Source organism: Pseudonaja textilis, chromosome 3 (genome assembly GCF_049901715.1).
Source record: "Pseudonaja textilis isolate UNSWEBS1 chromosome 3, rPseTex1.2, whole genome shotgun sequence".
NCBI classification, from domain to species: domain Eukaryota; kingdom Metazoa; phylum Chordata; class Lepidosauria; order Squamata; family Elapidae; genus Pseudonaja; species Pseudonaja textilis.
This window is the reverse complement of record NC_141992.1, coordinates 151075012-151089071: the sequence shown is the minus strand read 5'-3', so window position 1 is coordinate 151089071 and position 14060 is coordinate 151075012. Positions and strand designations below refer to the sequence as shown.

The following is a 14060-nucleotide window of genomic DNA, read 5'->3' as shown; positions in this document are numbered from 1 at the left end:
TTCCATTGATTAATTATTCTCACAATCAGGAAATTTCTTTTTAGTTTTAGGTTGGATCTCTTTCCATCTATTACTTCTTGTCCTGCTTTCAGGTACTTTGGAGAATAGGTTGATTCTCTCTTCTTTGTTACAGCTTCTTAGAAATCTAGACTCACCCTAGCATTTCTTTTCATCAGACTAGACATTTTCAGTTCCTACCACTGTTCTTCACATATTTTAGCTCCAGTCCCCTAATCATTTTTGTTACTCCTCTCCTCTCCTCTTTCTAGAGTCTCAACATATTTTTGGACCATGGTGATCAAAAGTGGGTGCAATTTTTCAGGTGTGATCTTACCAAGGTATTATTAAGTGGCACCAACCCCTCACATGATCTTGATTTTATCCCTCTGTTAATGCAGCATTGGCTCTTTTTGCAGCCATAGCAGATTAATGGCTCATATTTAAGTTGTTGATTGGGTTGATGAGGCAGGTTGACTGGTTCCTGCAGGGTGGCAGTAAGAAAGAAGAGGCAGAGAGGATAGGGTATCAGGCTATATGGATTTGCCACTAAATTCAAGCATGACAGAGGCTTACAGAAGGTAAGAAAAAGGCACTAGGAAAATAGACAGGTAAAATAGACAGAAGATAGACAATAGAATAGAGACAGAAAATAGACAATGTACATAGAAGGAAGGAAGAGCCAAAAAAATACATCATTCTTGCCCTGCTTGTACTGTAAGACTTCTCCAGACTTATCTCAGCAAAACCTAAATAGTCCAGTTTTTGCTTTGGCCAGATTATGACCTCTCAAAATTTATACTATAATGCATTATGTCTATATATAAAGCAAAATATGTTTTTATAGCAGTTGAGGAATCATATATTTTATCTATCTTGTGTTCCTCTTTAGCTGATGCGTTTTCTCCACTAAATGTATCTGCAGCAGAATTGGTACTTTTCCCATCATTTTAGAATATGACACGTATTTAAATAACAGTCAGGGCAATTTTTAAAAGTTTTTTTACTGTGTTGTGAATATAACAGTGCATTACCTGGTATTTATTCATGCTCTCATGCTTAATTTAAGAATAGAAACTTGCACTTTGCTCCTGGAGAGGAGTGTGGGAAGATGGAATTAAGGTTAGAAGCAAAGAAAAAGTAAGAAAAGTTTGAAATTAAACTATGAACTCAGTTTTATAAATAATAAACAAGCTGCAGTGATACAATAATGGATAGTATTTCTTTACTACATAATAAAAAACAAGCCTGATTTTTTTTCTTATGCACTAAATGGTCCTACTGAGCATCATATCTGAAACCAGATAGTAACATACATGAAACATACCTGAAACCAGATAGTAACAATCTTCTAATGAGTCAGCACAAGGTCATTATTTCTTTACTTTAAGTCAGAGTCCATGATGGTGTTTGGACATATAAAGGATTGATAGGGAGATGAATTACATCAGGACAAGATATTCTAGAAAGCTCTAGACAGATCTTAGAGAATGCTCTTTTGAGAAATTTCTGGGAAAAGATACATTGATTGAGTCCAAAGTGTGCACTAAACATAAATCTCGATTTAACAAATCATAATTGCTGTATTCATTCATCCACTACATCCAAATAAACAAACCATAACACATTTTAATGCAGCTATCTGGCTCATACCCAACATGCTAGTACAAGTGGCTGGATTTCCACAACCCTGAACTGCAAACTATTTAAATCTAGTTTAGCTCAGTTGAGCATGCTGTGTAAATTCAGCCTTCCCTTTCATCAAAAAAAGTAGTCAGCCCTGCCCCTCATTTATGCTGATTGTTAGAGCAAGCTGTATTTTTTTTCTCAGAAAGGTATGATTCAGTGGTTAATAACCTTGAATAAAGTGAGAGCTGCATTGAGTAGTTTGTAAATAATATCCTTTGGTGCCAGCCTTGCTGTGATTTACTCAGCAATTGTTGACTAAAAGAACCTGTCCAGTTATTTTATTTATTTACATTATTTAGGTGACAACGAGCTGATTTCATATATTATTGTGTGTTATTGATTAGGAGAACCAGTGTGGTTAATATGTTGGATTAGGAGTAGAGATACCTAAGAATCCCCCCTTGTATACAAAGGCCACATGGGTGACTGAACTTGTCACTATTTCTCATCCTTGCATGGGGAAGTTGAAAAATATAACTGAAGAAGGCAACCACACCACTTCTGATCTGCTGCCAAAAACTGCAAGGACCTATTCATGAAGTTACCAAATTCAAGACTGACTTGAAGACACACACAGAGACATAGGCTTGTTCTTTAAGTAACAAGAGATTTACAGTTAAAATATACTTTGTACTATGGCTTAGAGCAGGGGTGTCAAACTCAATTTCATTGAGGGACGCATCAGGGTTGTGTTTGTTGTGGACAGGGCCATGGTGGGTGTGACATGGGGACTTGTGGTGGCCAAGTGCTAAGGCAGGACTTCCCTCTCTAAGACCCTCTCTCCCTCTCATTATAATCGCCTTCCTTCCTTCTCTACTTTTTCCTTCCCTCTTCATTCTCCTTTCTTCTTCCTTCCCCTCTTTCCTTATTTTTCCCTTCTTGCTGTCTCTTTTCATTTCCTTTCCTGTCCCTTCTTACATGTTCAATGAAAAAGGGGAAACATTTCTCTTTTTGTTTTGTTTTAACTTTGTTTTGATAGCCCTCTGCCAGCGAAAATGGAGCCCAACAGGGTGCGGGGGGCATGTACAGCCCCCCTGAGCTCTGTTTTTGCTGACAGAGGCACCGCAGGCCATTCCTTTGCTGTTTCCAGGCTGGCCCCGTGGGCCAGATCTTAGCATCCCTTGGGCCAGGTCCGGTCCACGGATTTTGAGTTTGATACCCCTGGCTTAGTGTTAATTTTTAAATGAACAGCTCCCCTATATGATTCAATCACTTTGTTTTTTCTTGAAAGAGAAGGTATAAATTTAAAGCACATCTATCTGAACAGTACCCACCAACAGTGTGGATTTTGTTTCTTTTATATGCAGTGGCATACAGTCAGCAATTTTAGACATATCAAATCATGAAATATATCTAATGCTATGATAAGTAAATTTTAAAGCAGTTTATCACTTCTACCCCAATAATCAGAACTATCACATGTAAAAAAACTATTGTCTCCCTATTATTATTTTTCCTTTAAAACAAATTTTACTATTAATTGTTGTTAATGAGTTATTTGCTTAATAAAGTGCTTCCACTCCCACCAGAGACCAGCTTTGCTCACTGGTCATAATTGCTAAGTTTAAACCAACTTGATTTAATCTGTCTTCCACTTGACATTCAATATTTGTATGTATCCTAGTGTTGTATAAAAAAGGCCAGCACATTCACTTTAATGATATTGGTAAGAAGGGGGCATTTTTTATTTGAAAACATCTCTATCCTCAGGTCAAAATGTTCATCCAATTAAAAATGTGATATGAACAAAAAAAAGATAACAACACAGTCTTCCATATGAAGACTGTGCCAAATCACTAATGAACTCTGAATTGATCCGGAGACCTTCAGAGTCAAGTAGATTTTGCAGAGGTATTTTTCCCCCATTTCTGGAATATTCAAAAGGATTTATACCTATAAGCATTTATAAGAGATGTTGAATACAAAGTATTTTAAACCTGAAACACTTCTTTGGAATGCAAGCAAAAGTTTTCAAAATGATACAAAAAGTCAGCTTGAAGTCTAAAGCAATTGTTTCAAATTTGAATCAGGTTATTTCAAATTCAAAATGGTTTGTTTTGCATACCATACTATTTATATTTAGCTATGTAAGATAGTGCCTAGCAATTGATAAGAGCAAGGACTTCTCATTCATACATTTCAACATTTACAAATTATTAAAACTCTTTCTTTCTTTCTTTCTTTCTTTCTTTCTTTCTTTCTTTCTTTCTTTCTTTCTTTCTTTCTTTCTTTCTTTCTTTGCTTCTATTTTCTTTGTAAAGGAACATTTAATAGTGGAACTGCTGGATCATTTGTTAGACTGAAGATTGGGATTATCTTATATTTTTGTATATCAATTTCTCAACTTCAAAAGTCTTGCTAATAATGGAAGGAATAGGCCAAGCTTGAAACTCAGTTAAATCTAACCCTTTTAAAATAAAGGCTTTTGTTTTTTACAGTAAGCAGTGTTTTCTTTTCTGTGAGCTCTGGATAATCTTAAAATGTATTAGGGGTGACATACAGTAACAGGCCTACCTTATTTCTGTATGCTTTATTTAAGACAATTTTAAGCAGCTCTTTAGTACATATGGTTATATTTGTATTATTGTGTATTGAAAATCTGCTCAATCATAAGAGTTCCCAGGGTAAATTATAAACTTAATAGAACACTAAAACTAACCTTTTAATCTAAAACTAATAAATGTATAAGAAAACAGGAGATGAAATATAGATTTCCAGAATCATAATTGCAAGATAATACAGGCGTTTAAATAAAATCAAAAACAAAATTATCAAAAAAAAAACCTGGAAGAAAATCAGTATCTTAGATTTCTGAGTAATATACAGGCAGCAGAGAAGCAACTGTAGAAAGATTAGAGAGAGTTTGACCAGAAGTCCTAGAAAAATCTTTATATCTGATATACTTCTACCTAACTTCATTTGGCAGAACCACCCAAAGGAGGCCCATGATTGATGACTAAAGTGCCTGAAAGAAAGTCATCCTTAAGAGCAGGAATAGAAATACTGCATATAAGCCCCAGAATTCTGCAAAGTTAAAGATCTCCAGGGCCTGGGAAGGGAGATGAAAATTATACCATGAAGAATCAATGCATCCTCTCTCACACACAAGTGTCCATTCTTATATTTTGCTGTGGGTAGCTTAGGACATAGAATTTAACCACATACAAAAATAATATTAAATAATAACAGTAGGCTTAGCTTTTATAATTCAATTTAGCTCAAAGGCACCAGATTGAGGATGCTTATTTTATAAGCTGTAATATAATTGCTCTCATTCACTCCATCTCTTTTGTTCATGATGATTTTGTAAATATTCACCATTCCTAAACCAATCTATTTGCCTTTGCTTCTGCCTCTTCTTGAAGGTTTATGAAGATTGTATTTGTCCAGGAGAGAAATTTAACATATTATGGCTATGCACACCTAAAAAGTCATTCAAGTATTTTTGTGACTTTGCAAACACAGCACCTCTCAATTGTTTATTAAAGCAGCTGCTCTTGTTCTTTCGTTTCTACTTGAGGTCTCTTAAGAGCCCTATTAACTAGAATGAACTGACTGCTTTTATCAGGCTCATACAGAAAAATGAAAAGAAAAGGACTGTTTTAATAAACTGGAGAGAGTTGTCTTTTGGATGATTGGAAGCAGTCCTTCTAAATCATTTTTATAGGAGCTTATCTCTAATTAATATTTTGTGTTATAATAGTTTCTAAGTTCTAATAGTCTATCACCTAATAATTTAAATTTTTTTGTTTGAGTTTCTCTTTAATATTTCTGTTGCTGCACATTCTTTCCCTTAATGTGTCATTCCTTCCCCTGCCTTTTTTTAAAAAAACAGAGTTTCTTTGAAGGACAGTCTGCACCATGGGACTCAGCTAAAAAAGATGAGAACCGCATGAAGAATAGATATGGGAATATCATTGCATGTAAGTGTTGACAATATAATTGTACTACTGTGCAAACTCCTTTTAATAACTGACAACACTGCCCACTGGTATGTAACACTATGTATCTGGAATAAAAATGGAGCACTACTTGTTACATTGAATGAATGCTTAAGAATTCAAAAACAGCAAAATAAAGGAATTAACAAACCTTTGTAGCTAGACTATTGATGTCAACTGTGGCACTCTATCCTAGCTCAGAAATGATGTATGGATAAAATAAAAGATAAAACAACATTTACTATAAGAGGTGTATGATTGCTACTTCTGTTGCATTATATAATTATCTTTATATTTGTACAGATATTTTGGGTCATCTGCCAATAACATGGAAACCATCTGCTTACTGTAGTACACATACAAATAATGCCCCTCACCAATATACTCCAATATTACTGTAGGTATCCCTTATCTTTTTTTCCAGAAATACACTAAATATCTAAGGGAACTTCTTGTCTAAGTTCCAGAACAGTGTTGAACTTTGTCATATACATTTTCTAAATCAGCACAATAATGCTTCTTTCATTCAACATTTCTTAATTACTCTAGTGAGGAAATAAAATTGGTCGCACATCTTCCAGTTGATCTGCAGTTCCTACATTTATCTCATAGCCTGTACTCCAGTGGTCCCTAACCTTTCCAGCTTGGTGACCTGGCCTTGTGGGCGGGGGCGTGTGAGTGGCAGATGCATGTGAGTGCACACATCTCCATTTGGAGCGCGAATAGAGGGTGCATGTACTTGCGCCAAAGCTCTGCTATGTGCAAGTGGCAGGCAATTGTGTTCATGTGTAAAGCTCCACTCGTGCAAGCAGAGAGCACTTGAATGGAAAGCAAATGGATCTTTGAGCATGAGCACAGGATCCCTCCACTTGTGCAAGTGGAGCTTCCAATAATCCAGTCCTGTAAATACTGTCTCTAGCACTCTTTCGCTTCGGTTTCATCTCAGATCATTTCATTATTTTTATTTCACTAGGCTGGAGACTCCATCAACATTGCTTTGAATTTTCTCTACCTCTTTTAACTATTTCTCGGCCTCTTTGGATTTCTTTTATAGAACTACAATATCTGTTTTCTCTATGCACATTGTACAATATCTTTCTCTCTCCATTTCTTGCAACAACCATTCTCTTATACAATAGGCATCCACAGTCTCTTTCAATTTGTCCACAAAACAAACTATATCATACTTCCCATTAATGTAACTCATATAATTCTGTGAGTTTGTAATCTAACTTTTCATTGTATTTCAAGCTGCTTCCATATTTCCTTCTAACTACTGTCTGTTCACCTGTTGGGAAGCTAATGTCTCTTCTAATACGTTTTTAAATTGAATTCATGCTTTTTCTTCTTGAAGCACTTTCACGGTTTTTTTGTTTGGAGATTTTTTTAACTTCTTTTCTTTTTTCCCAAGGTCTTTGGTAATACCAAAAATTGTTTATCCCGCATTCAGAACCTGTCATCCCTTTTATATCCTTCACTAACTCACCAACACATTTTCATCTAAACAATCAAAAACTGCTTTTAGATTTATGTTCACTCCCATATCATGTATAAAATACAACTGAAAGGGAATTTGATATGAGTTGATAGAATTATGAGTTATTTGTACAGGTTTAGTAAACAAAAATGAAATGCCATAATACTAAATCAATGGACTAAGAGAAAAATAAGTATGTTTTTCTTTGGCAATATATAATTAATTATGCATTTAATTGCTGCAGGATTGTAAGATTGTTTAATCAAAACAAATAAAATAAAATCACTATATTAATATACTTTTAATGGGATATATAAACCGTGGACTTTTTTATTCTTTATAAATTGAAGAAATATATGAAATATATCCCACACATAATGAAACATATAGAAAAATGAAGGACAGTTCTGCATAATAAGAAGACCTATGTATATAAGTGAAGATAAGATTATAATTTTAATTTCTTATCAGATCAGTGTTTTAATTAATAAGGTATAAGTAAGTAACCTTAAATCATGAATATTGAATTTATACATCAGTCAGTCTAAGGATCATCACAAAAATAAAGTTTATGTTCTTATGGTCTTTGTTGCCAGAAAGAAGCCTTTAAAAGTTTCATCTGAATGGTTGTGTTAGTTATTTACTTGCACACCAATATTCTATAATTACATGCAAATTACAAAATTATATCTGGTTGCTTATGTCTATTGATCTGGCTACCAAATTCATTTAATCAGTTAATCTGTTTTGGTATGATCTAGTAACTGTTTGTAAATAGAAATTAATAGGGTGACTGTTTAGTAAAGAAAATGTTATATTAATTTTAATATTAAAATTACATTGATTTTTTAAAAATTCTAATTTTGGGGTCATCTTGCTTGATTAGAAAGGTAGGATGTAAATCAAATAAAACAATCAAATAACATTGTCTAATGTTAGAAAGATTTCTTACGGATCACTTAGAACTTCCAACCCTATCTAGACATTAAAAAGTAGTAGAAATGAATGCTTTGTCTTCAGCAATTGTTTGCAAATATCAGTTGCAGTGGGGCTTCTCAAATATTTAAAAATCATATAACTATAATAATTGATCTAAAGTTTAATCAGACTCAACTGATAAAGACAAAAACTGTTGAAAATAAAAGTTTAAAGATACAAAGGAGTATAATTATCAGGCCTTTGATTATAAATCTCAAATCAGCTGTTCATAAGGAACAGGTACTTGATAAATTTTAACGCCTTTTGTAACAGAACTCTTTTTTCATGTTAAGTTATCACTTCCCTCAATCTTATCTCTAGACTCTCTCTCTCTCTCTGTGTGTGTGTGTGTGTGTGTGTGTGTGTGTGTGTGTGTGTTTCTGTATGTGAGGGGAACTAGTATGTACATTGAATGTGTATGGGTGTGTGTGTGTGTGTGTGTGTGTGTATATACATACATACACACACACACACAATATGAGATAATATGAGGTGTTACTAATTCCTGGGCTTGCTTTTGATATGTGGATATATAAATACATACTGTCTGTCTGTCTATCTATCTCTCTTATCTCTGTCTATCTGTCAACACACAAGTGTGACACAGCAGAAGTTGGGAAGCATAGTTTGAAAGATAGAACAACTGGCAATTGCCTGAATTTTGGTCTGTATTTGTCCTTTATTTCTATATACATTTCAATTTAGGTCCATCTTTTTCAATACCACTTTCCTTTTCAAAATTCTTCAAATAAAAGAAGATTTAAAGAATGAAAAAATAGGATTCATCTGTCTATGTCTTTTATAGTTTATATGAAGAATTTGACCAACACATCATTTCAGGAATAGAACAGCTATGTCCCTAGCAATAGCATTTATTATTCTATACTTCCTATTTTGTGCTATATATCATGTTTTTTTCTAATAAAACAATCTTTGTGTGGTATGTATGAGTAGAGTACTAATTCAAGAAACTCTCAAAACATCTTCCTGGGGTATTGCAATGGAAGAAATGATATGGTCCACACAGACCAGGATACAAAAAATAGTGAGAATTAGGAAATGATTGGCATTAACATTATCTGAAGGATAGGTCAACCTAAAATTACAATTAACTTAGCAGTTCAGTCTAAGATCTGTTATAAAGTAATCTTTTAGTATGTGAATACATAAAGTTGGATAGTTCTTTGTCTTTTCCTTGCATGGAGTATTCTGTATTTGAGGGAAATATCAACTCAAAAAGAAAAGGAAATGTAGCTTAATTTGTGTTCATATAAAAGCAAAACCAGCCTTTTGAAACTGATAATGGTATTAGGGATCAAAATATATCTTACAAGTAAATTGGTATTCCTTCCAGTACAAATATAACTAATCAGTGTTATATTATGACTACTGAGTAGAATATAAATTATTTAATTTATTTTTGCGGGATTTTTTTTTAGATGATCATTCTCGAGTGAGACTGCAGCCTATTGAAGGGGAATTAAATTCAGACTACATCAATGGAAATTATATTGATGTAAGTATACTATTATAACAAATATAACAGTTTGTTCAAATATTATTTCTTTAATGCCTTTTTAAAAATAAGGTAATACATATAGAGCTACCAAAGATTTGTTCATAGAATGCAGTACTGCAGGCTACTCCTGCTGACTGCCGGCTCCCTGCAATTTGGCAGTTGGAATCTCACCAGGCTCAAGGTTGACTCAGCCTTTCATCCTTCTGAGGTGGGTAAAATGAGGACCCAGATTGTTGGGGGCAATATGCTAACTCTGTAAACTATTTAGAGCAGGCTGTAAAGTGGTATATAAGTCTAAGTGCTATTGCTATTATGGAATAAAAACTTCCCAGCAATTTTATCTGGCCACTTTTCCTCATAAGTTTGATATGTCCGTGCCCCCACTCAAAGCATTAATTTTAGTTCTTTAGTCAAAGTTTGGAATATAGTAATTCCCGTTTTAAAAAGAACCTGATTACAAGATTAACATGATCAAACTTGCAATCTTTCCTCATCTATCTACATTTAAGCAACCTTCAGAATGGGATTTGCATCTGTTAACTAGAACTTCTGGTGCAGGCAAGACATTTCATTAAATATGTATATTGATTAATTATTGAAGACTACTTCTTTGTTCATCCTGCATCATGTTAAGTTAATGTTTTACATTAGAATACATTCTTTAAGAGACAGTACTTGCTGAAAGAATCAAAATAAGAGTGGACATTGAGAAACAATGCCATTTTAAGTTCCAGCCTATAAATGATTCAAATATTTTTTGCGTATACTGTATTGTTCCAAAATGTAATAATCTGAGTTTATATTTTACCTTGATTTTTTTATACCTTAGAGACTCCCTGTTACCCTTTTCTAAAATTGACACTTTCATGCTATCTTAATATAAACACGAGTATAATATATAAAGAGTGTACCACAATCATACCACAAAGACCCATAATCTTTAAGCATTAAGTACAGTCAGATTTTAACTGAAAAAAATAATTAATAAAACATCAAGCCTATGGGGCTTGATTTTTGATACATTATATTTCTGAATATTAATGTTTATACTAGAAGGGCTTATTTCACTTTTAATTAAACAGTCTTACATTATTTATGTTGGATACATACTTCAAGACATTGCTACAACTTCACTCATAGCAGATTAATTCATAATCAATTGGCACCATTGCTTATCATTCACCATTGCACTTGTACCTGAGTGTTGTTACTCATCTGCAAGACTCTGCAAGATCTACAAACAAGACTTCCATTTTCAAGAAACATTGTAGAAACATCAGCTGTCCATAGTATTGTTGTTAAGTGACAGAGAGACTTGGTTGCTTCCTAGTGATTGACCAGAGATTGGCTGAGACATCTCTGTTTGGTTATTGGTCATGAAGTACCTACTGTATATTGATTGACTATGCAACCACTACAGGCTCACAGAAAAGAGTGCTGGTTAGCTGTAACAGCCAACAAACTGTTTGATTTCAATTAGACAACTCAGGTAATGGAAAGACTGGGCATCTGGAAGTATCCTAATCATGCTTAGAAGATATCTACTGAAATCATGACTAATTAAAATCCATTTATAACTCTATTCTCAAATGTAACTGAGTCTGGATCCAGCTTTGAATTAATTTGTTTGAAACTAAATTCAATTTTTAATATAATAGTTTATTTACCAAGATAAGTTGTAGTGCTTCAGGTAAATCATAATACATTATTTAATGTTTCTTAACTGTTTTCTCCTTACTGTTTAATTCAAAAGCTACTCTAATAGTAAGACAATATAGTTTGGGGTCACTCTAGTAAATTATGAATGATATGGTAAGCCACCTTAAATCACTCCATTGAATGGCAACTCATTTATATGTATTAAACATCCTTCTCTTTTGTCACAGGAAAAAAATCCCTTAATTTTCTTAGCAAAATAACTAAAGAAACATTTTAAAAGTTTTTCAGATTCTATTATATATATATTTTTGTCATGTTATTAATTATGAATATTATCATTAAATTCTTAATGATTTGATTTGATCCATACATTTATATTATATATATATATATATATATATATGTATATGTATATGTATATGTATATGTATGTATGTATGTGTGTGTGTGTATATATATATATATATATATATATGTTTTCTGAGGTTCTGCGGGTATTTGTATGTGGATCTTTGGTTGTTGGGTTTTCTCCGCGTAAGATTGAGTATCTAGGCAACGTTTCGATGAAGTCTCATTCATCATCTTCAGGCTTCTGTCTCCAGCTCTGTGCTTCTCAGAGTGATGTGAGATTGCAGCTGCTTCTTCCTTTTAACTGCTAGTGGGGGTGGGACTTGATTGGGTGGGGGCTTGGCTGTGTTCTGATTGGGTGGGGTGTGTTCTCATTGGTAGGGGTTTTGGCTGTGTTCTGATTGGTTGGGGGTTAGCCGTGTTCTGATTGGTTGGAGCGTGTTCTGTTCAGGTGGGGGCTTGGTTGTGCTCAGGTTAGTCTTAGTTGCTGGGGGATTTGAGTTGGTGAGCTGTGATCTTGCTGTTTGGCTTCGAGCCATACATGAAGCAAACCGACACCCACTATGAGGATGCAGCACGACCACGAACTCGAAGCCAAACAGCAAGATCACAGCTCACCAGCTCAAATCCCCCAGCAACCAAGACTAACCTGAGCACAACCAAGCCCCCACCTGAACAGAACACGCCTCCAACCAATCAGAACACGGCTAACCCCCAACCAATCAGAACACAGCCAAACCCCCTACCAATGAGAACACACCCCACCCAATCAGAACACAGCCAAGCCCCCACCCAATCAAGTCCCACCCCACTAGCAGTTAAAAGGAAGAAGCAGCTGCAATCTCACATCACTCTGAGAAGCACAGAGCTGGAGACAGAAGCCTGAAGATGATGAATGAGACTTCATCGAAACGTTGCCTAGATACTTCGAATCTTACGCGGGAGAAAACCCGAACAACCAAAGATCCATATATATATATATATATATACACACACACACACACACACACACACACACATACACACACACACTTATTATTATTATTATTATTATTATTATTATTATTATTATTATTATTATTATTATTATTATTATTAGACTTTTATCCTGTATTTTTCATTTATATTTTAAACTAGTTTTAAAACTAATGTGGATGTTCAAAGTTTGGCGAAGCTATTAAAATAATAATTTTTAAAATACAAAATACAACATCTTCTAAGCCCAAATAAATGTCAATTATTTGATGTTAACAAAAAGTCTAAATTATTAAAACTGCCGGCTATTAAAAATATTACTTTGCACAGTTCTACTGACAACTATTAATTTCAACATTTTTTCTCACACTGAGGTCATATTTCACTTATTTACTATTTTGTTATTTATTTACTATTAAATTTAAAATAGTGCATATTACTAAGATCTCTAGAGGTTTATACTAAAATAATTTCTATATGATAATGTTTAAATTTCTCACCTTGTAAATGTGATAAAGCTAGTCACAAAATATTTGAAATATTTCAGGGCTACCATCGACCAAATCACTATATTGCTACTCAAGGTAAGTTTACCATACATTTATGATTTATTTCATTAAATTTGTTTTTCTTTTTAAATGATAAACATCTTTGTAAATATTTTGCATTCATTTAAATTATAGTAAATCTTAATATTTTAAACTTACAGTTCATCAAGAGTCCTAATTTTTAAATATTACTCCTCCATCTCAAAATGTTATATTTTTAAAAAAATAGCATGGAGGGATTAGGCAAACTAATATTACAGTTGATATTTGAAGGTAGTGTCTTTGTTGTTCTCTGAGCTTGGTTGTTTTCTTGCATATGTTTCATTACCCAACTAAGTTACATCACCAGTGCTAGAAGGGAGTGGCGTTTGCACTGTCAAACCCCATTCCCTTTTAGCACGGATGAAGTTTTCTAGTTGGATAATGAAATGTCTGAAAGAAAACAGCCAAGCTCAGAGAGCAGCAACAATTCCACAATTCAATCCTATTTGAAGATAGTACATTCCTGTAGATTAGAAAATACAACATGATCAAACTTGCAGGTGAATAGCCAGGAGGGAGAGAGGGATCTTGAATTTATCAGAATAGTCTCTGTTCTTCTATTATGTAAGAAAAAAGAGACCTCCTGTTCTTTGTAATGAGCACATAGCATTATTTCTACTTTCTGTTACACTGTGCTACTCAAAATGATAATTGTGCTTCAGAGATTAGTTGTGATACAGCTGTGTCAAAACATTCTGTATCCCAAGATACAAACTATGAAATGGATTGATTGATTGATTACCTGATTTCACCATTGTTAAATACAACTGTTCAGTCTTGTAGCCCAGTACATTCCTTAGCATTTTATTATTGCTTACATCTGGGGGAATTTTTATGATGACAAAAGTACTTAACAAACAGCAGAATTTTCAAGAATTTGCAAAATG

At 33.8% G+C, this 14060-nt stretch overlaps 1 protein-coding gene across 23 annotated transcripts in view; it reads left to right on the top strand.

Annotated features, from left to right (window-relative positions):
• The window catches only part of PTPRM (protein tyrosine phosphatase receptor type M), a 465145-nt gene that overhangs the window by 382869 nt on the left and 68216 nt on the right, over window positions 1-14060 (top strand). For all 23 annotated transcript variants that reach the window (XM_087931096.1, XM_026699382.2, XM_087931092.1 and 20 more), the window contains 3 exons: window positions 5522-5609; window positions 9522-9598; window positions 13131-13167. In XM_087931096.1, the coding sequence (XP_087787222.1) occupies window positions 5522-5609; window positions 9522-9598; window positions 13131-13167 (202 nt within the window). The remainder of the gene's footprint in view (window positions 1-5521; window positions 5610-9521; window positions 9599-13130; window positions 13168-14060) is intronic.